Source organism: Salminus brasiliensis, chromosome 1 (assembly GCF_030463535.1).
Source record: "Salminus brasiliensis chromosome 1, fSalBra1.hap2, whole genome shotgun sequence".
NCBI classification, from domain to species: Eukaryota; Metazoa; Chordata; class Actinopteri; order Characiformes; family Bryconidae; genus Salminus; species Salminus brasiliensis.
This window is the reverse complement of record NC_132878.1, coordinates 19429935-19456042: the sequence shown is the minus strand read 5'-3', so window position 1 is coordinate 19456042 and position 26108 is coordinate 19429935. Positions and strand designations below refer to the sequence as shown.

The 26108-nt window shown below is 38.6% G+C and overlaps 1 protein-coding gene across 2 annotated transcripts in view; it reads right to left on the bottom strand.

Annotated features, from left to right (window-relative positions):
* The window catches only part of fibcd1b (fibrinogen C domain containing 1b), a 164039-nt gene that overhangs the window by 35234 nt on the left and 102697 nt on the right, over positions 1–26108 (bottom strand). For both annotated transcript variants that reach the window (XM_072674073.1, XM_072674082.1), the window contains one exon: positions 16196–16292. In XM_072674073.1, coding sequence (XP_072530174.1) covers positions 16196–16292 — 97 coding nt within the window. The remainder of the gene's footprint in view (positions 1–16195; positions 16293–26108) is intronic.

The following is a 26108-nucleotide window of genomic DNA, read 5'->3' as shown; positions in this document are numbered from 1 at the left end:
CCAATGTGCTAGCTCGCTACATGTGACTTGAAGGAAGCGTTGGGATTAAATAAATGTGGTCAGAAACTGGCTGGACTCTGTACTAGACTGGATCCTCACCAGCAAGAAGCAAGGTTTTGTTTAATAATCTAATGGTCAGTGAACGTAGAGTCTAGTGACACTGTGAGCGCTATGGTTTCTGTTGTCTTAATGAGGCAGACAAAGAAGATATGAGGTCCTGTACACACACTCGCATACTGAGAGGAGAATACTGCAGGAACAGCAACAGTTAAGCAGAGATGTGGGCTCCGATTTCAATCGGGGTCAACGCAGTGGGATCCGTCCTTCCACGCAGAGATTATTTTAACACAGAGCGCTCAGGATTCGCACAGAGCGCTTTTGTGTGCTTAATTATTGATCATAAAAAGAGAGAAAGCTAACAGAGCTCGGGCAGGTTCGCAAAGTCTTACAGAGAGCCGGTGAGAGAGCGAGATAACAGATGTGCAAGAGACAGAAAGAGAAGGAGAGAGAAAGTGCCGAATTATTGATGAGATGGGAAGTCGGTGATATTTTTCTCTGGCGCTCGTTGTGTCGAAATAAATCACGTTGAGTTCACATCTGTCTTTTCTTGTATGATGCCACATGGTACATGGCGGGAGATGATAAATGCGATTGGGCTGGAGACGCGACTGATGTTGATGTATACACACAAAAACACACCAGAGATCAAAGCATATCATGTGTTTGGAGTGTTTCACATGCGTTTTCTTGCCTAGCCGATTCAAATGAAGTTACCATAAACACCTGTGAATAGGACTCCACATCAGTCCTGTGGCAATGGGGAACACTGTCTTTAATTAAATGTAACAGACTTTAATTCCATGTCATTTTAAATATTTCAATGCTATTTCAGATATATAATTTATTATGAATGGTTCACATGATGCACAGCTGGTGTTTTCAAGTGATGCAAAACAATCTTCCTCCAGGTTGTCCAGCCCCTCAAGCAGCACAACAGCTAGGACTATTTGCATGCACATATACATAGTGAAAGGCTTTTTACACTCATAGATGGAAATTTAAATTATAATTCATATTATTATTAGTTTAATATTACTATTTTCACAGTCATATCAGAATCTTACGACCACCCCCGGTTTGGCACTAACTTTGCCCTTTTTATTGGTGGTTTCACTGACCAAACAGGAGCACTTTGTTTTTCTATAATTACAGACTGTGGTCCATCTGTTTCTCTGCATACTTTGTTAGCATCCTTGTTAACAAACCGCCTTGTTGTTACCCTGTTAGTTAATGGTAAGGACCCCACAGGACCACCACAGAGCAGGTATTATATGGGTAGTGGGTCATTTTCAGCACTGCAGTGATATTGACATGGCGGTGTTGTGTTAGTTTGTGTTGTGCTAGGACGAGTGCAGCAAACACAACAGCAGCTGCTGGCTGCAAATGACTGCATATTCCAGTCTCTAAGATGTATGCAAAACCATGCAGAGTGGTTTGCTGTAAAATGTTTATTGTGAAGAAACATAACTGGCTCAGATTTCTTTATAGCGGTGGTGGAGATTTATTCACTATATGAACAAATGTATGTGGACACCCTTTCATGAATTAATGCATTCAGCTACCTTAAGTTGCATCCATTGCTGAGTGTTCTCTGGAATGATGGTGGGCGCTCCATCCAATACTTCTGGGGTGAGTTGGGAATGAGGTTGGGTGGCCTTCATCCAACATCCTGACCTTACTAACACTCTTGTTGCTGAACGCAAATCAAATCTTCAAAGCAATGCTCCAACATTATTCCCTGGACAATAGTGGCAGTTATTCCAGCAAAAGCAGAATAAACTGTTTCTTAATACCCTTGATTGCAGAAGAACCAATGAATAAGCAGGTGTCTCAGTACTTTTGTCCATATACTTTTGTGTATTTAATTGTTGTTATTTTTAATATATACTGTAGATTCAATGCACACAGTTCAAATATTACCATGTGTTTGCTGTGCATCACTGGCATTGCATAAGTAAAGCATTAAATTCTTATCCACAGAGAGAGAGAGAGAAAATAAATAAAGACAGAAATATCTGAAATGTCCCCCGATGGCTCCATCATCAAACAGAGCAACATGAAGTGCAGAAGACATGAGGCAGCTGACAATTTCTGCTATAATACACAGATGATCTCAGCGGGGCGTTTGCGATACAATTCCACTGGCACAACTTCTGCACTTTAGGGGTCTTATTAAGCCCATTATAAAAAGAAAGGGACTGAAGCAGGGGATCTGACATCAAAAGAAAAGCTTCACTTTATGACCTTTCCCTTTGGCTAACATGACTTATCAAACAAGCTGGCATGAAAACAGTGTTCATTGTGCATCTGTGTGTGTGTGGCAAAGAGTGTCAAGTGTAGATAGAGGAGGCAAAATATACATCAGAAAGTTAAGCTCTACTTTACACAAACAGTGACTCAATACAAATTTAATAAATAATAAGTTTTAACCTGGGATCCCAAGTGGCATAACTGTCTAAGCGTTGGCCCAGAGATTACTAATGATATCACAGAGTGATCCTTATGAAGAGTCCATGAAGAGTGGGCAGAATGGCAGTTTGGAAATGAATGGCCCTCATTCTCCCCCACTTATCACACAGTACAATGCTAGCTGACTAACTAAATGGTTTAGCTGACAATGTTGCACAAGCTGCAGTGGCTTGCTTCATAAGTCTTAGACTTCATTCATCCTAGGTAGTAGCTGGGAAATGCCAAAATTGGGGAGAAAAGAGGGAGAAAAATGGTGCTTTTTGGTAGATGTTGATTGAAATGAGATATTTGGGAACTCAACAGCAAAAGATAAGACCCCCTTTTTTAAGTGTTTTCTCTACAAAATCTAAAAAAATCTATTGTTTAAATTAAATAAGGACAATGCAAATAAGTTTGCCTACCGTTTGCAATTAGCAAACGGATTGCCATCGACTCAATAAAGTATTGAGAAAATTATGTGGAATCAATTCCAACAAATCACCAGAGAACCAGCGTTGACTCCAAAATGCATGCAGCCTAGGCTAGAATGTACAAATGCTAGTGGTGTTCATCCATCGTCCTGACCTCATTAACGCTCTTATCATTGAATGCCATCAAATCCTCACAACATTGATCCAAAATCTAGTAGAAAGCCTTTCCTGGACGTTAGAGACAGTTATTCCAACAAAAGCAGGATAAACTCTTTTATAAATCCATTGATTTCTGAAGCAGCAATGAATGAACAGTGTCCCAATACTTTTGTCCATTTAGGGTATCTCTGATGTGGATCAGTGTGTGTGTGTCAGTGTCTCTTTAGTATGCTTTGCTGTTCTGCTCTCCTTTGCTCTCCTTCTTTCTGTTTAATGAGCTGATGGGGTCTTTGGTCCATTAAAACAGAAAAACTGAAGAAGAAAAAAATTCTCGCCACGATCGATTCCACCAGGTTCCCTTCTCTCTCCACGCTCACCTCTAATTGGTCCTGAATTATGATCTTTGACCTCCTCCTTATTCCTCCAAAATCCAAAGTGCAGAAATGCAAGATTTATTCATTACATCTTTACGGACTTCAGTAACATAACCAAACAAATTCACTGAAAAAAACATACCCTGCACCATAAAGTATCTAAAAGTAGGGAAGAGCCTTCATTAATAGTGTTTTATAAGGATAGGTCTTGGGGGTCCTAATTAGGACCTTATTAGCACAGAACAGAGTGTTTGGAGTAAAGCATAATGTTAATGGCTAGATCGACAATTTAAAGTGAAGCATAGTCAAAAAAAAAAAATAAAATAATAATTCCATACCTAGAAAACTCCTTATAACAACATCTGTAACCCCTCATTCATTTATACCACACATGCTGAATGTGGTGACCTTCCAGAATTTAGCATTTCAGCATATTACGTACACCTTATTATACTGTATGTAGTAATCTTCTCACATGTGGAAGTAGCTAGAAATATAGAACAAAAAACATAGGAAAGCAAATATGTCATTATGTGTTTTTTGTATTTTGTCTGGAACAGCCAGTTCCATTGTTTATTTATATTGTTTACATAAAATATAATTTTATTTAAAATATAATCATATTTATAAAGCTAAGAGAAAAGCTGTGTGATTTCATGCTACTGCATCATTTTTTTGCGTACATTTTTTAAATTCACATCCAGGTTCCTGGAGTGATGCTTTACTCCGTTGGTAGTTTGGTATCAGAGCAGTCTAGTTTTCCAAATACTATGCACAACTAGTCGGAGGTGTACTATGGAGGTCAGGAGATGCAGCACTAAAAAGATATTCAATGCAAAAATAAATGACAGAAATGTTCATTGATTAAGGGCCTCAGTTTATCTATTTTTTTTTCTTTCCTCTTTAGATAGCAATTGAGAAAAGCACTGGAGGAAAATGCTGGGTACCGAGCTCTCATAGCTGAGAAGGTTTTTGTTGCTGTGGCTGACTGTTAGCTACTGTACTGTTAGGCAGAGTAAACAGAGCTACAAGACTGTTTAGTTAGCTTTCTAATATTAGGTATTGCTACTATTGCCATTTTTATTGTAAATGTAATATTTTTTTTTTAATAAATGAAAAATGGTCTATATTTTGCAGACAATTTGTTTTAATTGTTAGTCAAAAGATTATAACAGCGTAATATAATCGTAAGGCAAACAGTAAGAAAAAGTGAAGGAAACCGGTGTAAGAGAACACAAAATAAGACATTCATCAAAAGGAAAGGTTTTCTTTCACATCCCTGTCTTGCACCCAGCCAGTTTGTAACATGCAGGGCAGTCGCGACAAATCACCAGTCCCAGACACAAAAATACACTTTAGGGCCCCCTAGACCTCTGTGCTACCAGCAAGACAAGCAAACATAAATGGGCCTCGGCCCAGACCAACATGCTTACAATCATTATGCAGAGACATTGCTTTTCACATCAAGTTTACACACACAGGACAAGTCAGCAAAACTCAGTAATTACAAAGCTTACTGTTCCACACCAACCACGTTGGTTGATCCTTTTCAACAGGGCTCATGCACAAAATAGCAGCAAACCAAATGGCCAACCCTCTGTTAAAAGGCTGAAGCTAAGAATATGATGGCTTTTGGTTGGATAATGATCCAACATATACTGCAAAATTCACCATGGGCTACGTGATAAGACACATGGAGCTTTTGGAATTAGCCTAACAGTCCCCTATGCTTAATATGATAAAAAAATGTGGACAGACGTTCTGCACAGATCAGTGAAGAAAATAACCAACAAGAACAGAGAGACTTTTAGCTGACACAAAATGCAGTGTGAGGTCCAGGCTCTGTATGGCGTCCAAATTGCATAGACTATATTGATAATTTAGATTGAAGAAGGAGTAACTGTATTAGGATTAGCTGAAAATATGTGTTTAATGTTTGACCAATTCGAGGCTGTGTTTACTACTTCTCAGTATAAAATGATAATAAAATATATAATTTGTCTAAGGGTGTCACTTACAGCTGTATGGATTGACCCCACATACTGTAGATGGGCTTATGGTCCTGGCAACATGCAGGAGAATGAAATCTCAAGCAATGCAAGAGACACTGGTATGGCAGTATTTCTATGACATGTTCTGCAATTGCTCTAGCCCGTCTTGTTCTTTTCCGTCTAAATCCCGACCATAACTATGCACGAGAAATCACACAGAAAAACTCTTATGCATGCAAGGGCAACTTGTATTAATACCATAATACCATAATTATTATGTGATTTTGGCCCTTTGTGGCACCCCACACTGACAGTGGGTCAAGGGTAAAGAGTAAAAATGGGATGGGTTTTTGTCGAGAGGATTGCAATAGGAGCTTTATTCAAATCTCCAGAGTGGTCAGCGTGTGTGTGCATGTGTGTGTGTTTATGGGTGAAAGACAGAGGGAAAGCAAGAGAACAAGGTTCATGCTGAGACTATGATGTTGCTGTGGTATTTCACATAGCCTGCAGGGAGAGAACAGAACATTATGATGCTACGTGAGGGGAATGGCTATTCTCTGTTGCACTCACACACACACGCTTACAGTATGTGGCAGCTGGATGGATGTATTATGTGATGAGTAAACATGTTCTGTATGAACAGTAAGTTCTGACTCAACGGCCATCTATTAAATCCCTTGTAAGAGTGTTTAACCCATTAAACGCCAGATTTACTACGGTCACATAGCTCTATTATTTATGATTCCACACTGGCTGACCTGATTGTAATTGGGAGGGACAGAAAACTTTTGGTATTAAAGTGGGAGAGTGTTAAGAGTCTATTATTATTATGAGTCATTTTAGTTAATATAATTTTTAATATTTTTCATTACTTTAGTATATTAAAGCAACACTATGTGACATCTTTACCTTAAAATAGCAGCTTCAGAATCATTGGGATGCTGCACTGACTTGTAATTGGGACATGACTAATTGCACTATGTATCTGCACTAGGGAGAAGTGAGCAGGACAGTGCTCGTAAGAACTGTGTCACGCTACATAATGTGGGTTAGATTTGTGTAGAATCTTATAAAATTACTATTCCACGTCAGTCCAAATGCTTCCTTCGCTTCCAGTGATGTTTTAGTATCTCTCAGCTTGTCCAGAAATGCAAGCAAGCATGCTAAGCAAAATGTGACTTTAAGCAGTCAATAATCCAGAGGGTCATTTGAGTTGTCATTGTTCTGTATATAATTACAGAATCATTGAAGAACCCTGTTTCTAATGGTTTAAGTAGCTATTTCCAATCAAGTAATCTCCCTACTACTTATGTAAGTCAATGTTTTTGTGTCAGCAGTATAATGTATTATTTGTATTAATTTGGTGGCAATGTGAATAGAGATAGCTGCCCAAATTATTAAAAAAGGGTTTGTTCTTCCTTGGACTTATTGTGATTCTTTGTAATATTAAAGAACCCTTAAAGATGTTATTTCTAATAGTTTAAGTAGCTATCTCTATGCAAATTGCCTTCCTACTACCATTATATGGAGTTACTTATGCCATGTACACACTACATGACTTCCACAGTTGTCAAATCACTGTACTTTTCTTTGTACTACACGTCTTGACTTTTAATAGGAAATCTTTTAGGGGTTGTGGTTTGCATACTACATGACTAATCAGCAACACAGGGACACAAATTACCAGATCATTCACCAGGAGGAGTCTGTGTGCTCTCCACAAACATGTTTTGTCACCAAAACACATGGGAAAACTGATGCAATGCCATACACGAGTTTGAGAACATGTTTTTTTCTATATAAATAGATGTCTGTACGAGGTGAGTAATAGAAGTTGTCTGTGTGCTGATTTGCAGTGAATATGGGTGAGAAAATGGATAAACTCCATCCTTAGCTTTCTTCTCATACTGTCTTGGACTCTCATTGACTATAGCTGATAGCTGTACAAACTTTCATATTAAACCTGCTAGGTATTTGTGGGGGGCTTGCGAGGCATCAGTGATCACTAGCATTGTGTCTTTCAGCAGTACACACAGTGACTGAGCCAGAACCTGAGGCTTTTGCTGGCGATCTCCAAAAACTGTTGGCGACTCGAAAATCAGTAGTGTGAACCTGGCATTAGGTGACACAGTTTTGTTAATTTTGGAAATGCCAGATCAACACCATTACACATCTAAACTAATGAATTTCTACATGTAATTTAACTACTTCAGAAATCTGCCTTCCACAGTGCTTTTTTTTCTTTCTTTATTTATTTTTTTATGAAGAGTAGATTATGAGCCTTTCTGGTTGTCATTCGAAACGGCCGCTTGATGTGTGCATACATTACGAAATTATAGCGAACAGCTGCTCAGGAACATTAACACGAGAGCCTGCAGAAAAAGCTTTGAGAAAGCTTTTTGAGATTGCCCATCAATGTAATGTCTGCTCAACACTTTTGTAATACCCTGTTTAGGCCAACACAGTCCCCAGATTACATATTCAAAACAGACGGCACATGAAACTCCAATTCAATCTGTGCAGCCTGCGATAAACATGCAGTCCTAAAGTCCTGAAGGATAATTTTTAAGAGCTTTACATTATATTAAAAAGGTTCAAATGCACCTGCTCAAGATCCTCAGATACACTCTTGTATGATATACTTGTAATTTACAGTGTGTTTCTAATATACTTTATCTCCTGTGTGCACAGAAAGAGACCATGCACAGTTCCTGCTACTCATCCTCTACATTTACATTTACATATATGGCATTTAGCAATTACAAAAGAGCTTCGCTATTTACTCAAGAATGACTTTAGATAGTTTGAATAGACTAGAATTCAAAGATATCTCTAAGCTTAGACACTACTAGACACAAGTCAATATGAAGACCATAATACTCTACACTACACTTCGCCCAAGTACTCTGAGAAGAGGTGGGATTTCGGTCAGCGTTTGAAGACAGTGAGTAACTCTGCTGTTCGGACACCCATGAGTTTGTTCCACCACTTCGATGCCAGGACAGAAAAAAAGCCTGGTCTTGTCTTCCGTGATTCTTAAAGGATGGCGGGTCAAGCCGAGCAATACTTGAAACTCGAAGCCATACCTCTAGCTCTAAATCAATGGTCAGTTTTAGATGAGCTTCATCAACGGTAACTGTTGACCTGCATCAGGTCACTGTACACCCATCAGGTTAGCAGACCTCATAATGCAGTGTAGGTAGATGTTTCTGGAGTTTCTGGAGTGGCTGCCATGTGGACATCAGCATTCTAAACACACCCAATCCTTAGAGACACATTCTCTTTGTTACATTCCAGTGGCAGATAAGCGCCTATGCTAACCTAATTAAAAATTGTATCGGAACACTCGGAAATGGAACCACCAGCCTACATACACAATATGGACAAAAGTATTGGAACAGGAATGAACGCTCATTCATTGTTTCTTCTGAAATCAGGGATATTAAAGAGTTTATTCTGCCACCTCATCTCAATCTCCTCAACTTAGCCCATTAGATGGAGCACCATCCTTCCAGAGAACACTGTTCCACCACTCCACAGATCAAAGCTGGGGGGCTTTATACCCCTCTAGCCCACACCTGGCATGTTTATCTGCTCCAGTCCTATACACTTGGTTATACTTCTCTACATGGATTAAACAAGCTGTATGTGTACATTTGCACATCTGTGACAGCATGGATGCAACTTTAAGTTGCTGAATGCATTCATTACAAGTGGTGTCCCCTCTGGAGCCTATGAATGTTTCTTAGTGTTGTTATTAATTATTAATTATTAATTAATATTGTTGTGATAATTCAGCATATAAATACAATTCAAACTCCTGGAATCCTGAATCTGTAGAGTCGATCCTTTAGATTCCATCTTCCATCTTGTTTGTAGTCATGCAAATGCCAGGGACAGGCTTTAGTCCCTGTAGAGGCGTACTGCCAATAGACTCTGGAGAGCAGATATACATTAACCTATTGGTACCATGCCTAATGCTAGGCACGGGCTAGAGGGGTATAAAGCCTCCCAGCACTGATGGGGTACTGAAACTGTGTTCCTCACAGCAATGCTGCAAAATCTAGTAGAAAGCCTTCCCTGGACTGTAAAGGCAGTTAGTCCAAGAAATACAAGACAAACTTTAAAGACCCTTGATTTCAGAAGAAACAATAAATTAGCATGTGTCCAAATACTTTTGTCCATATAGTGTACATGGATGTATGGTGGACGTGAATCCACATGGCTGCCAAATCAGGCAAAAATCAAGGAGATTAGACCGGCTGAAGAAGATTCATTCGAGTATTTGGACACAGCCTGGCATTTGTGATTCAAAAAAAGAAAATAGACTAACCCATGCCATATTCCTTGTTTTTATTAATAGTTTCTTCCCTCTTAAAGACATTTTACCTGTTTTCTCAATATGTTTGCAGTATTTGGGCAAACTTTCCAATAAATATATTGCATCATATTCAGTGATTATTTAGGCATTTTCCATGCTGAGTAATAGTGGACCTGTATAGAGAACCTAAAATGTGGGCGTCGTGGAAGTACAGGGTAGATGTTTGTAATAAAGTGGATGGTGAGTGAAATTCGATTTGATCCGAGTACATTCTAGTGTTCATTATAATCTCTCTTTAGCTCATGTCCTCGCAGTCCTATTGGCTCACGTATCGTTCTTTCTCTCCTCCCTGTGTTGTCTCCCTCTCTTTCGATCAGACTCCCTTATTTTCTGGCACCCTGAACTCCATTTATCCTGAAATGCACTGAAAAGCCTGTCATCTCTGCTCATCCCTCCACACACACACACACACACACACGCAAACTCCTAATCACCCAGTTTAAACCTCTCCGCAGTGTCCTTCAGTAGGAGAAGGATGTTCCAAAACAAAACAGCACGTACCAAGCCGGTAACTCACCATGCAGCGACCATCGCTGTAGGCTTGGGTGACAAAATAATAAGGATAATTACTATAATCAAAACATTATCTGGGTTTGAGGCACTTTGGCCAAGAGGGTTACGCTGCATTGTTCCTCAATCCTGTACTAGCAGCAGAGCTTTAAACTTTGAACAACTGCTACTGCTACGGCAAAGTTTTCCACTTAAAAGTCTAGCCATTCACTCACAACAGCATACCTGTCTTTCAAGACAGGGAGTGGAATTGTTTTAGCAGAGATTTGCTGCATGTCTCATCACGCTGTTTTCGAGATATCAACACCATTCCAACTCCAGATTGTTCGCTCTAATTGTGTGATGTGGGCTTTTATACAGCCTTTGGATCAAACACACAGTTTCTGTGTAGCAGCGGATTTGTGAGAAAATTTCCCATAGGAATGAAAAGCGTGCAAAATGTTGGCATCCTTCAAATGTAATGAGGATACAAGCAAACTTGTAACACGCAACCATCAACGTATGGGACAACAGCAACCAATTGACAACACCTGAGCAACCACCTAAGGGACAACAGCAACCACCTATGCCTGAAATACCAAAACAACCACCTTGCCACACTGTAGTACCATCTAGCGTTAACTTAAAAGCAACCAAGATACATATCATAGCAACCCCCTCAACTCCATAACAACCTCCTGGGATACTATTCACACTTTCCAGATGGCGCAATTTATCTGATTTTTTTTTTAACGATAACAAGCCAGAATGAAAACAAACCGAAATGAAATAGGAGTAACGAGGCTATTTATAAAATGTAAGGAGTAGAAGGAAAAAGTCGGCTAAAAATTATAACTCCAGTAAAGTAGAGATGACCAAAGTTTCTACTTAATTTCTAAGTAAGGTAATGAAGTATTTGTACTTTATTACCTGACACCTCAGGAAAAAAAAAAAAGAAAAGTACGGGGAGGAAACAAACATTACACCACAGATAAAAAAATGGTACTAACCAAGATTTGGATGATTTGTTGAACCGGAACCAAGGTATATGCAATCTGACCAAAATCATAAGATAATACTACTGGAGTAATTCAAAATTTTACTTTTACATTAAAAGACATTAATTACAGTGGGTACAGAACAATTACTGCAATGGGAGAGCAGTTAAACCAAGGTTATACCAAGCACATTTGAGAAGATGTCTCTAGCTTATTAAAAATTTAGAGATTTTACATTTCAGATATGTGAGGTTTTGAAATGATTACAAAATTAACATCTTTTTGTATGTCACTTTATTTATTTGTGAGTTAATATACTCTATAATCTTTCAAAAATGTGATTTTATATAATGTGATATAATATATAATGTGTGTTTTTTTTGTATCATCTGTGTTTCAGGTTCCTATATATTTTTCTCTTTTCTTCTTTGGGATCCTACTGCTTCTCACTCCAGACTTGAAACAGCGCTGATGCAACCACAAGAATGAAGACCTCCTTTGTTTGAGGGGAAACTTTCTCACCTTGCTTCCTGTGCTTCATGCCCTAAATCTCTGTTGTGTAATCTGGTTAGAGAGTTTAGTCTTTGAAAATTTAATTTGCACTGCTCTTATATTGATTACGAAGTAGACCTGTGGGGCCTCCATTGATCACATCAATAAGTTTTGGGCACCCAATGACCCTGACGCCGGTTCTAGACAGGGTCATAACAATTATTTCTCCATACCGTTTGATTTAATATGTAAAGAACTTCATCTGTGTCAACAATAATCTCTTGCCAATCAAAGAGTTTAGTGTCCTCAAAGTGCATCCACTAATATTCATTATGCGTCTTTAATCTAGCGGCAGAAAACACACTAGCAAATAAAATGCTCTAATTCAACATGCTGATCTTTTTTCCATACCCAATATAGGTATGAAAACCTCTGCAGTCATCTCAGCCTGGTCTCAGGAGGAAATCGTACACATGTGACTAAAAGGCCATGTTTTGATGAGACACAGAAGCACATTCAGTGCAAGACTCATTCCACCTAAATGCACCACAGAGCGCCACAGGAGGTAATTCCTACCTGTGGCCTTCAAACTCCTCCCTCAATGTGTGACACTATGGTTAATACTTACTAAAGCAACCCAGACAAGCAGAAATCAAACAATTTAAACAGAGAATGGTACAAAGCAGTAACATTTTATTATCTACATTTTACCTGCTACATCTAAACCTCATTTTAACCTAAATATAGGCTAAACTTACCCTAAACTCTAACCTTAAATATAACCATAGTAGAACGTGAAATTCTTTTGCAGGAGTTTCTGTCCACGGATCCCTTTTTTTAAAAAAAAGCCCCATGATGGAGAAAAGCAGAATGCTGTGACATGTCACTAACTAATTTTAATCAGAAACACGATTTGGACAACACATTTTATTTCTGCTATTTATAGCTGCTGCTGAATTTAGACAACGCATGCGTACATCACACAAGAACATTATTGCAGCCCTTCAGAACCTTGATTGCACAATCTTTATAATTACTTATCACACATTTAAGTGATGTTTGTTCCTAATAAATAAGCAATAACTGATAATCAAAATGTGCAGCAGTGGCATCACCATGGAAAACAAAAACACCCCTGCATCAGTAGCAGTGCTAGTGTCATAAAAGACAACAGTATCTAAAATGTTAGCTAGTGATGTTATTTACCCTTTCACAGGTGAGTCATGGCTCTCTGTAATGTTCTGCACAGAATCAAAAGGCAAAAACCGTGCAGATCAGATTTTCAGTATTTTTAGTATTATAGCCATTTTTTGCAGACATTAATTCACGGATTCAACGCATTTACTATTCAAAGGTTAGCTGTATGCTTATCTCGTACTGTGGTGCTATTTTAAGGTGGAGTTTCAGCTTCATACTAACTTCTAATGTTAGTTGTGTGGTGGCCATGTAAATTCTACCACATTATTTAAGGTGGAATTTCAGCTTTGTGCTACAATTGTTGCAGCATGAAGCTGAATTTCCACATGAAAATAGCACCACAGTTTGTTGAGAAAGAGAAAATTCAAGTAAGAAGCTGAAGAATAACATTTGTTTCCAGGGTCATAAGCACATTCTGAAAGTTGTTAAAATGTAGCAGAAATGACACTTCTTTTTTTCTTTTGATTTGATTGTTTTCACAATTCTTCTTCAAGTACACAACAGGCTGGGTTGTGAACAAAGTAAGTACGAAATCTCGGATAGGAGCTCCTTGATCTTCGCCCAAATGTTCCAGAAATTGTTCGGGTTCAAAGAGTCTATAAGATGTTGTTGGTCATCTTTAGCTCTTGCTTGTTTTGGGGCCTTGTTTCTCAGTTTTTTCAGCATTTAGCTAGATAGAACTACATTTATCATTAGGAAATACATTTACTAATGAAAATAATAATAATGATATGGAAAAAAAGCTTGTCAGAATATGTTGTTTTTTGCCATGCCACTCAGAGCTACATCACCAAGGTTCTTTACAGTCTTTTTTCAGTCCTTTTCAGATGTCCTTGGTGTTCACCAACCTCCCCTTACTGTAATAAAGGAATGTGCCCAATTCCACACCCACAGTGATATGGGAACAACTTTTGTCATCCATTAAAATGCCCCACGAATTAGGCAGGCAAAAAAATCCAGCACGGTCAATTAAACCTGGGTCGCTGGACCAGATGGGGAGACAGAAACAGCAGTGTAAAGATCAGCCGGGGACAGCTTTTAAAGACATGCAGGCTGAGCCACCCACGCTGGATGGTGACACCGCTGGGTATCCCATTGGGCATAGTCGTCAGGGAGAGAAACGGAAAGAGGTGAATCGCAAACACAGAGGCATCTGGGGATATGCATGATCAAGACTGTACCGCCTACACCAAAACCAATACTTCACACAGCACGTCTGTAAACAGCAGTGCGCCTCAACAGTCACAGTCGGAGCTTTAAAAAAAGGAAAGCTCCAACGCTGGAGAAACAGTGTCATCATTGGACGCAATGGGTTGCCATCTGCAATCAAATCTGGCCATTGGTATGTGTGTGTTTTTGTTTTTTAAGGCTAGGTTGTCCTTTTGTTAAACATTAAACTCACTTTACATAAGGATTTACATATCACTAATTAATGGTATTATATTAATTGCATAGTTGAATACAGTGGAGCAATGTGATTTTGCCTGTCAAATATGACATTACGTCAGAATAAAGTAAAAATGCAAATACAGCACAAAGTAAGACTTTTTTGTCAGTAATGGCATTGATGTTACACCTCTCCTTAAACTTCAGACACTGTATGAATTAGTTGAGTTCACAAAATCTGACAAATAAACTCTGTTAAAAGTAAGTGATAACAGTCTTAATACTTTTACTGCAAACATTTAAGTCAGTTTAATGATTTTTTATAAAACTGATACTGATACAAACAGATACTTTTTTGCTTTAAAGAAACACAAGATGACATCACTTTTTTCCAGATGCAATCAGCCAGATAATACATGTTTGATATCTGATGCTTCTTTACTTTAGAACAGGACACTCCAGAGTAATGTTGCTATCAAACTCTGGGCTTAGACTGTTGCCAGTCAAAATCTCTCAAACACTGATCAAAACACATCCAGCCCTTAATTTATTTCAAGCAGATAAATCTACTATATGACTTATACTATATGAAATACACACATCAAGCGATTATGTTGCCTGGTAACCAGAGCCTACTGTTAATAAATTACACTGCTTGGCTGAATAAATGTAATTATTTATTGAACAATGGGGTACAAACAAATGAGTTTGGTTCCCTATAGAACAGGTCAGTGAACATTTCTTTATATAACTGTTTTTGTAATAGGAGATGTGAGTGTGAAGTGTGTGTTTTCAAAGTTTGTTTAATGTATTAATAATGTAAAGTTTCTCTGACACGGGAAGTTTCTTAGAAAATTATGTGATTTTTAGCCTGATTTGTATTCTGGACTGTCCATGCTGGTTTCCTGAAGACTGCAGTCTGAGTATTTTCTTATTGTTAAACTAGTTTCTAATGGTATGCAATGGTAAATCCAAGGAGTGATATGAAACACCGGAGTCAGAGGAACAAGCTGTCGCTATTGGAAACATTTGTTTCCAGTCAAATCTTGACGTGTGTACGGGCAACACTGATTTCTGTCCTCATGTCCTCTGGACCCTCAGCGTCCAAGAAATATGTCCCTCTTCCTTCTCTTTGTCCTCTTGACCCCTCCCACTCATCTCTTTTCTGGCATTTTTCATGCCATTCATCCTGATACAGTAAGAAAGGCCTGTCATCTCTACTCAACCCTCAAATATATGCAGAAATGCACATATACACACAGACACATACACACACATGCAAACACATTCACACACAGGGTACAATCAGTCCGTTTAAGTCTCTCTGCAGGGTTAAGGGCTCGATTAGAGGCTTTGACTGTCAAAAGCCGGTCCAGCTCACAAAAAAAGAGAGAGAAAAAATCCAGTTTATTACATGGAGAGAAAGGAACAATAGAAGAAAGAAAGCAAAGGCACCCTTTTCACCCTTGCCCATTTTCCCCTGTGGCTCCTAAAGGGCAAAATGATCAACTTTTACAACTAGGCCATGAGTCACTCTTTTACCAGAAAAAGAAGGGGAAATGCTGCATATTATAACAATAAAACTGGCAGCAATTTTGAAGTTGGTCAGCATATAAAAGGCACTCTGAATATGAAAAGATTTGATTGTAAAGTGGGCAGTGCAGCCATCTAAGAATCTTAGCTTTTTAGTTTTAAGTCAATAGTGAATTGTAGACCACACGTTTCTCCGGTTTCCAAAAGCGTGGACAAAGTTTGCTTTTGAAATTGTATGTGAACAAACAGAACTCACCAAGCCAGTGTTCGCCAGTTATCTTGCCAAATCCATCTCTGTAGGAGTCCCATTCCCTGAAGAAGTTTACAGACCCGTCCTCGCGACGCTGAATTACCTGAAACAAAATTAAAAGGTCAGGCTTGATGAGCGACCAGGTAGCGAGATTAGCAAGTAACACATCCATCAGGGCACTGGTCCACACCAGCAATTCCTGTCCCAGAGTCATTAAAGTAAAGCTGCTTAGTGTTGACTGGAGACAAACAGACAAACAGACATATAGATGAGTTTACAGAAAAACAGACAGACAGATAGATTGATAGATATACTGTGCTGTGGAGCAGTGGAACCGACTTCTGTTGAGTGTTAGAGCTCCAGCCAATACCTTTTTGAGCTCTAACTTATCAACCATTATCAGTACCTGATGTCACCAATGCTCTCATAGCTGACTGCCGTCAAATCCTCACAGCAAGTGTTTCAAAATTGAGGATAAAGCCTTTGCAGAACAGTAGTGTTGTTACTGCAACAATTGAAAAAACAAACTCCCTATTAATACCCTTAATTTTAAAAACAACTTTGGAGGAGCAGGTGTATACAAAGTTATAGTGCATCTTATACACAGCTAAAATCTAGAGTACAAGTTCCAAACGAAGGGAAAAAACACCACTGCTTAACGTAAGCGATTTTAAATCATCCTCCACTCCACACTATTGATTAGTGCTGGGCTTGTTCATAAAGTCTTTCCGTCAGGCTTTCTTGGACTGAAATGAACCCTCAAAACTGGACTTCACAGCTTTCTTAGCAAAACTCTAAAAAAGAAAAGGTCCCTACATGGCTTCCAGCTCTGCAGTTCATTACATGCACTTTATATGTGTACACATACATTCTTGCACATCTAAGGGTGTTTTCACACCTGTACTTTTTAGTATTTTCAAATAGGAGTCTGTTTTGTTTCCAGCCTTCCACCCTGCTTCATTTGGCAGGTGTCTCGCACCTGTCCCATAAGAACTCTGGAGCAGCTTGTTTGGGGTGAGATTGTGATCCAGTCTCAATCCGACCCAACTATCAGGTGTGTTCTACGAGTTTGAGCTAAACGGTAGTTTAACCTGTTATATTGCCCAGATAATAATTACAGCTATAATTACCATAGCTATGACCAAATGCCATCTCTGCCGTTGTCAGGTCTGATCAATAGGCAGAGAGAACGTTCTTATGTGGTTTTTGTGAAGCATTTTGGTGTGCTTTTTTTCCTTTGTGAAAATGCTCCAAGTTTTCAAACTCATTAACTGATTTGGACCAGAGCAAACCAACAATAGGTGCGAATATGCCCTAAGGCTGCTTTCACACCTACCTTGTTTGCTCCAACCAAAATGGCAGGTGTGAAAGTTGCCTCTGACCACATTCTAAACCAAAGGATCCAACATTTGGTCTGACCAAAAGAGGTGGTCTTGGTGATTCAGTTGGCACTTGCCTGATGGCACTTGCTCTGAGAGTTTGGTATGTTTGGTCAAGTGTGAAAGCTGATTTCGAGTCCGGGAATTAATCTCTTGGTCCTCCTAAAATTGGTGGTCTGGGGTTCGTTTCAAACAAATTTTGGTTTGGTTTGCTGCTTGTGTGGAATCAATCTGCTCCCAGTGCCACGGGTGGGGTTGTGTGATTGGTTTATTTTTTCATGTGACTGCTTCAACATACTGCCTGAACAGCTGCAAATCTTCTCCTATGACTACTTGTTTGCAGGTGTTTCTGCACGATAAAATGCCACGTCTCCAGAAAGCACTGTTCTTCTTTTCTTGAGTGGTTGTATCCCAGAGAAATAAGAAAAGCGATAAACGGATAAACCTAGGTCCGACCATTTGCAAAAATGTGCACTGAAAAATGATGTTAGAAATCAAACATTAGCAGGTACACGTGCAGCCAGGGGGCACTAGACCGTAATGTTAGTCAACTGCTGTAAAGTCTTGTTGACTCTATAAGAAAATATAGTCTAGATAGAGTTGGATCTGTTTCCTATAATTTTTGGCAAAGAGATGTGATCCCCTCAGAATATGAAATATTTCCCACCCATGTTCTCTATGGTTGGTTTAGTTTACTGCTCATTTTTGCTTGCTAGCATGAAGAGTGCTGCCTTCTGCCCCTTGGTTGTGTGTGCAGCTGTGATGACGTTACACAGAAACCCACCTACACAGTTAAAGGAAAAGATCATTGAGGAACCTTTGAAGGTTCTTTAATGTGAAACTGTGGAGAAAACTCTTAATATGCCAGAAAAAGTCTTTGGATTAAAAAAAAAGGTTCATTGAAGGTCCTTATACTTTTAACAGTGTATGATGAGACTAACTAGCAGAACTAACTAGATCAAATGTTTATAATGTAACAAAAATACCAAATTCAGAAACAGGGTTAATTTGAAGATTATTTTGGGAACCAAAATTGGTTTATGTGTGGTTTGTTTCAAAGAATCATTTCTCACACCTTTATGTTTGGGAGTGTGTGTTTGTCCATAAGATACATCGTCAAGCAAAACTAGTTTCTTCTACCAATTGTCAATCCACTCACACATCTGTGATTTGATCTATTTTTCATGATCAAACTGCCCTGAATTCTGAAGCTGATAACAAATTCAGGGGGAAGAACACTGAAACATAGTTCAAAACACACCTTTTTTATGTGAAAACACAGGCAGAGATTCCGTTTTGATGCTTTTAACTCTCTGCAAAATCCAAGTCAGCTTCGACATTGATTGTGATGTGCAGATCTAATCTGGTTTTTGCCCAGCGGAAGAGGAACGCAACTTAAAAGGCGAAAGGCATCGCTTCTCTCCTCCCTTACAGGATGGTTTGTGATAGTCTGCCACTTCTTTTCCCCCCTGTTTCTTACTACATGTGTGTGATACAAGAATGCAGTTTCATGTGTGCTGTCACAAGACTAATTTGTAGAGAGGGGAAGAAAGATGGATAGACAGACAGAATTCAGGAGAAACACAAACAGAACAAAGAAAATTGGTTATTTCTGTGTGTAGGCCTTTTTTCTTTTTTTTGTGTGTCTGTCATTATCTAGTTAAGATAATAACCCCTTCGTTATGTCCACTGCATCTACTCCTACAGGTTCATCTTCATTTGTTCGTCAGAGAACTATCTTTGTGCATGAGAATAGTTAGTGCTGTGCAGTTAGTGCTCTGATCCATTTCACTATGCTCTAGGTGGACATCAACATGAAATAACTGCTCTGAGGGAAGATTTTACAGTTTAAGGGAACAAAGACAAGGTTTCTGAATGTACCACCACTGAGACGCTAAAATTTGAAGCACAAATAGATAAAATGTCGAAACCCATCAGTAGATCCTCAGCTCAGATGTATGTCCTCCCAGTGTATGATATGCCTCATTTAACCTATTTTCTCTCAGTACTCTCCTTTGCAGACTGGGAGAGTGTGAAGAAAAACTCCATTTTAATGCTTCCTTGGTTTCTTAGCCCTATTATTCTCCCCCTGCGCATGAAGGCGATTAAGATTTCCTGACAAGAGGGAGAAGGATATCGATGTAAATAGAGTTCAGTCAAACGTGGAACTATTTTGCACTTTTTTGCACTTTTCTGATAGCTGACAGAATTGTTGTCTATGTTGTAATTTCAGAGAGAATACATTCAACAATTAGAATCACACACAACTACACAAATATCTTTAAGGCCATTTAACTTTACACGCATTTGAGATATTAACAAATGGCAAATTCTACCTAAACTAGTTAGGCGTCTTTGTAATATGCCGTATGTGTTTACTATGTGTCATATTTTACCTCTTACCTCGGCTTGATCTACACTACTTCTGCATGATACAGATACAGACCCACACTGTACAATGAGAGATGAGAGAAGACTGCATAACAGACAAAGAGAGAGAGAGAGAGACAGTAAGAAGAGGGCAACTTCCAAAAAAATACATACAGGGTCATATATTTATCCTTCCCAAGGCCTCTTAACGCCCTGTTAGTGATGATTAACTCCAGCTTCTCTGTGCCAAAATAAGAAGGGTATGTTCAACAGCACTCATTGAATTGACCAACACACAGTATAGTGTGAAATTAGAATGAGCTCTGTGCAGATCTGAAGGATAGATTTACAATTCAAACAGTTGTATTTAAGCTCAAGTTACTGAGAGGTGTAGCTTCTTTTCCAATGTCTGAAAGAAGAGCCAAACATTCACCTTAAGCTGAGAGGAAATGAGTTTAGATGGTCAGGAATAACCCAAAAACCACCAAATAGCTGGCTTGTCATGAACCGGAAGCTGCGGGAAGACCAGTAACACTGTCTACAGTTAGGCGTTTTTACATTTTCATGGACTGGGATGCTGCCATCTGAATAATAATGCCCTGCTCCAATATCCACACCTTCAAGCTCGACTAAAGTTTGCAGCTGACCACATGGACATAGAAAAAGCCTCCTGAAGAAACGTTTTATGATCTGCTGAGACAAAGATTGAGTTGCGCAGAGGTATGTTTGAAGGGGTAGAGGTGAGGCGTTAAACCCCAAGAACACTGTACCAAATGTTACGCATGATAATGAAAATATCATGCTTTTTAACAGGGATATTGCACAAAGCGCAATATCTATTAGGCCAATGAGAGTGGTCAAATATCCAAAATATCCAAGCTTGCTTTTGGCTACTGATAGCATCTGGTCAAGGCACGACTTACTTGTAGACATGTAACCAAATATAAGGGGTATATATTTTTGACCCTGTGTTTTTCAGAAGATTCAACAAAGCATTCAAACTTGTCCCCCAAATGGATTGACCATAATGACAGTATGCAAACTTCCGACTACTTGTAAATGTAAAATCTAAATGGCTTCCAAATGCTAGAATATACTGACTGTACAGTGTCTACTGTGGAAACATGTAATCAGTGTCATTTCTCTGCATTTTAGCCCCTAAAGTGAGTTAAAAAGCATATGATTATACATATTACATTGAAATGCGTTTAAGTGTTTCTAAAAATCTCAACTTGATGTGAAAAAGAAGGAACGGTTCCATCAGAAGAACATATGTCTATTATATAGTTGTATAGTCTGAGATTTTTTTTAAAATAAATGTAATGAGATTTTAATTAATTCCATAGTTGGACATATAGTGGGTTAAACTGTTTTTACGGTCCCAAAAGTAACTACTTCACTACTCCACACACTACATTATTGTTTCACCACATTCAGATCATAGCAAAAGGCTGGCAAAAAAAAAAAAAAAAAAAAGGGGGGGGGGGGGGGGGCTATTAAGTTAAGTAGCACCAGAAACAGAAGTGAATTTGGACACTTTCTCTTATTCATCATGTGTCAGCCCTGGCCACATATACAAACAGGTGAGTGGCTGAGACTGTGTTTACTGTGCTGCTCATGGAATAATCTTTGACTGTTAATAAGCCTTACATTAACCAACTACATGGGAAAATATGTGAAATTCACAATGCCCAATGGCTTATAACTGTCACGTGCTTAGCTATGTAAGAATATGTCATCGGCTCTAGTGCGCTCCACTGTCTTGTTTCTTAGTACCAAGAGACTCGCAATGCATTCTGGTTCACATTCAGCAGATGTAGTAAGTGACGAATTCCACTTTATGATTCGGGACATACTCAATAGAGCCCTAAAACATAAATAGGGAGCCATTCGATCTGAAATCTCTGCTTGGTTTGATGAGCAATGAGTGACAAGTAATTCATATAATTTCCACCATGATTTTATTGTTGTCAATGTTAACCGTGTTTACTATGGTGCGTTTACACCAGGCAACAAGCTACCAGTCATATCCTGAAGAAGGACGCAGTTTGCTGTTTTGATTATTTAAATCATTTTGAACTGAGACATTAAATACACATATTAAAAACACAGAATTTTTTTGAGTACTAAATTTTCTTTTCGGAAGCTGGACCTTCTACATGCCCACACACTACAATGCAAGTGGCCTCCAACACACCCACAAGAGACTAACCTGAGGCAGCGTAAGCGACTTGTCGCCTGCTAGTGTGAGTGCAGGGTAAGAGTTATAGGGTACTGCCCCCTTCACTGTACTGTGGCCGTACTGACCGCCCCAGAACCTTCGGGGATATCAACCTGAGCACAAGAGTGAGTGAACCAAAACAGGAGCCGCTGTCAAGGTGGAAACCAGACTCTCTCTCTCTCTCTTTCTCTCTCCCTTACTCACACATACAGTTCTTTTGCTTTTTGCTGATTCAAGACAGGTAAAAAGTGAAGGTCAAAAGGGCTTAACCATCACTGTCTGACCAGAGAGAGAGACAGAGAGAGAGAGAGACAGAGACAGAGAGAGAGAGAGAGAGAGAGAGAGAGAGAGAGTACAAAGGAAATGGAAAAGAACAAAAGAATAATTCTTCAAGCGGTTGCATTTGTTTCCCTACTGTCTGCAGTCCTCATTCAAAAAACAACAGTTACACAAAGTATATACACACACCACACTCACACACCACACTCTCTCTCACACACACACCTCCCTCAAGACATACACATTAATTCCTTTCCTTACACCAAAAGGTTCAGCTGTTCAACTCAATAGAACTTTGTCAATAATTGTAATTATATTAAATACTCTGCTGATTTAATGATGAAAGGAAATTTACATTTTAATTGCTTAATATTATTTATTAACACACATTCACTTAAATATCAACAGTATGTGTTCAAATGTTTGTGGACACCATCTAATGAATGCTTTCAGAGTTGGTAATATTGCCAGAGTGGAGGGACTACACTGCCTTTCATCTCTGGATGGTTTCAAATGCATATTTATTTTTACATTTATTCTATTTATTGTTATTTTTGTAATTGTTGCATAGTATTACTGTGCTGCTGCTTTGTGCAATTGCTACTGGCTGCTATCTGTCTGTCTGTCTGTCTGTCTATCTATTGATCTACCTGACTACTTGAATAACCACAAGCTCAAGCTTCTGGTTTGGGTCACAGTTTTTTGATTAGACCTAAAAAGAAACTGTGCAGCAAGACGACCCAAGGATGTCTGAGGTAGAGGCCTTCTGCAAAAAAGAGTGAAAAATAATCCAGCTACAAGAACTGAAAGACTTTTAGCTGCAACAAAAAGCATATGACGCTGTGATGTCTCTCAAAAAGGCCGTTATGTAAGTCCTGATTCTGTGTCCATGGTACCCAAACATTTGCACAGACCACATTGATTATTATTATTTTTTACATTTATGATATAAAAGATAATTAGTGTTTGCTTAAAATAGTATGCTTCATGTTACAGATGCTGTGTTTACCAGTTACTAATTTGTCATTTGGCCACAGGTCCTCAGATTTTTGCACAAGATTGTATATAGTGAGACAGTTGCCAGTGAGTGAAAGTACAAGGCAGATGTTTCTAATAAAGTGACCTGTAAGTGGACGTGCAAGGCAGATGTTTCTAATAAAGTGGCCAGTGAGTGGATGTACAAAGTAGGTGTTTGTAATAAAGTGGCCACTGAGTGAAAGCAAAAGGTAGGACTTTCTAATAAAGTGGCCAGTGAGTGGACGTGCAAGGCAGATGTTTCTAATAAAGTGGCCAGTGAGTGAAAGTACAAGGCAGGTGTTTCTAATAAAGTGGCCAGTGAGTGGAAGTACAAGGCAGGTGTTTCTAATAAAGTGGCCGGTGAGTGGAAGTACAAGGCAGATGTTTCTAATAAAGTGGCCACAGAGTAAAAGTACAAGGTATGACTTTTTAATAAAGTGGTTAGTGAGTGGAAGTACAGGCAGGTGTTTCTTATAAAGTGGCCAGTGAGTGAGAGTACAAAGTAGGTGTTTCTAATAAAATGGTCACTGAGTGAAGTATAAGCCAGGTCTTACTAATAAAGTGGCTGGTGGTTAATTTCGCCAGATTAAATTTCTTCTCACTGCATTCCTTCTTTTGTGTTGCGACACCGATGACATACAGAAAAGCTTTCATCAGGCTTCAAACATTAACATCATCTCAAAAACATCAATTAGCATTAATTACTGGTAATGAAAGATAAGCTCTTACTCATGAATGCTGATTAGGGTTAATTACTGTTAAGATTTTGAATAAATACCTTTGTCCAATGACATTCTTATAGCCGCTAACAGTGCTTTATAATGCAGTGTGTGTCAGCATGAGCATATCCATTAGTACTTATTTAATAGATGGATATCTTTTTGGCATCAAGGCGTTGACAGTAACTAATGTGGAACACTGACTGAACAATAATTTATGATAGTCGCTTTGAATACTTTCTCTAAAGATCCATTGAGTTGCCATTTCCCTGCAAATGACAATCATCAGGCTTGAGAAATGTCAGCCCACACCATCATACTAATTAATGCTGATTTTCCATTTAATTGACGCTAATACCTAAAGACTGCAGATGCTAAAGTCACTGCAGCCAAAGCTACTTCCACTGCTGTTTGTTTGATTGATAAAACTTTGAAAATGAACTATGGCTCAAACATAGCAATGGTCTGTGCTAATTTGGATACAACACTAATCCAAATCCATATTATAATGACTTAGCTGTACGTGTGTTTGCCAATATGTCATTTAGATCCTCCAGCTACTTCTGTTACAAAGCTTCTGAAAGAAGAATTGTTGGAAAAGTAGTGTGTTGCATTTATTAAAAATTCACCAATTGTAATCATTACTCCAAGGATAAAAGTTAAGCAGTATTTAATTTTAATTGAGTGCTCGGTGTGTAATGAAATGACTATTTCAGTGTATCTTAATGAGCTTACATTTTGCCTGAGGGTCTATTTCTTTTCTTTTTTTTTTAAATAAGCCGAGGCGCTAAAGTGTGTGCGGTACTTTATTGTTACTGCAGTCAATGAAAACCAAAGGTATTCACCTACAGTAGACACGCATACCGCTGTGTTTTCTTCATTTTTAGCACATTACCATAATGGTAAAAAACGTCAAAGCTGTAAAATACCACATATGGAATTATACAGTGACCAAATAAGCGTAGAATAAGTCAAACTGTCTTCTGTTTTAAATTCTTCAGCAGTAGGTCTCTGTTGCCTTAATTCAGCCTTATATACTTTTGCCATGTCACGTAGGTTCAAATTGAGAACATTTGGATGAAGATATTTGATACATATATTATGATTCAAAAGGAGCTACTGTCCATTGGTTTGCCAAATACACACAACCCAGTTGTCATGTACCTGGAGAATAAATGAGAAAACAGTGGCACCACAGCATTCTGATTTTCTCTGTTATGGAGCTTCTACAAAAGAAATTCACATTCCACTATTATTATATTTAGAGTTAGGATAAGGGTTTTGCTAAATTTATGTTGTGTTAAGGTCATAGTTTAAGGTTAGGGTTAGGGTAAGAGTGTAGTTAAGGGTTCAGTTAAGGATGTAGTTAAGTTTAGGTTAGGTTATAGTTATAGTTATGGTTAAGGTTAGGGAATGGGTTCAGTTAAGAATTCAGTTAAGTGTAGATAAAGTTAAGGTTATGGTTAAGTTATGGATAGAGCTAGACATAAAGTAAGGTTAGGTTCATGCATACATACAACGGTCAACCTATATTTAGTCACATATGTACAAATTCCTCATAAAACCAGGCTGCAATAATACCTACAATAAATAGCAGCTTAAGCATTATCTAGAAGTTTGTTAATGACTGTTATGCTATGGTATTGTTATGTAAGCGTTGAATTATGTAGCAACATATAAACCTTAATTTTAACGATATATTAAAAATAACCATTATTCTGAATATAGAAACAATCAATATTTTTTTGTTAAGATTGAGTGAATAGTCAATCAATACAATGTCAGGCCTGTGTTGTCTGGCGATCCCTGGACTCTGCCCCCAAGCCCAAATAAGGAACTGGGGATTCCGGAAGTTAAGCGAACAGCAAACACCTGGGACTGCGGCTTCATAAACCGAGATCTATGGTCTGCTCAAAGGGGAAGTACATAGATCT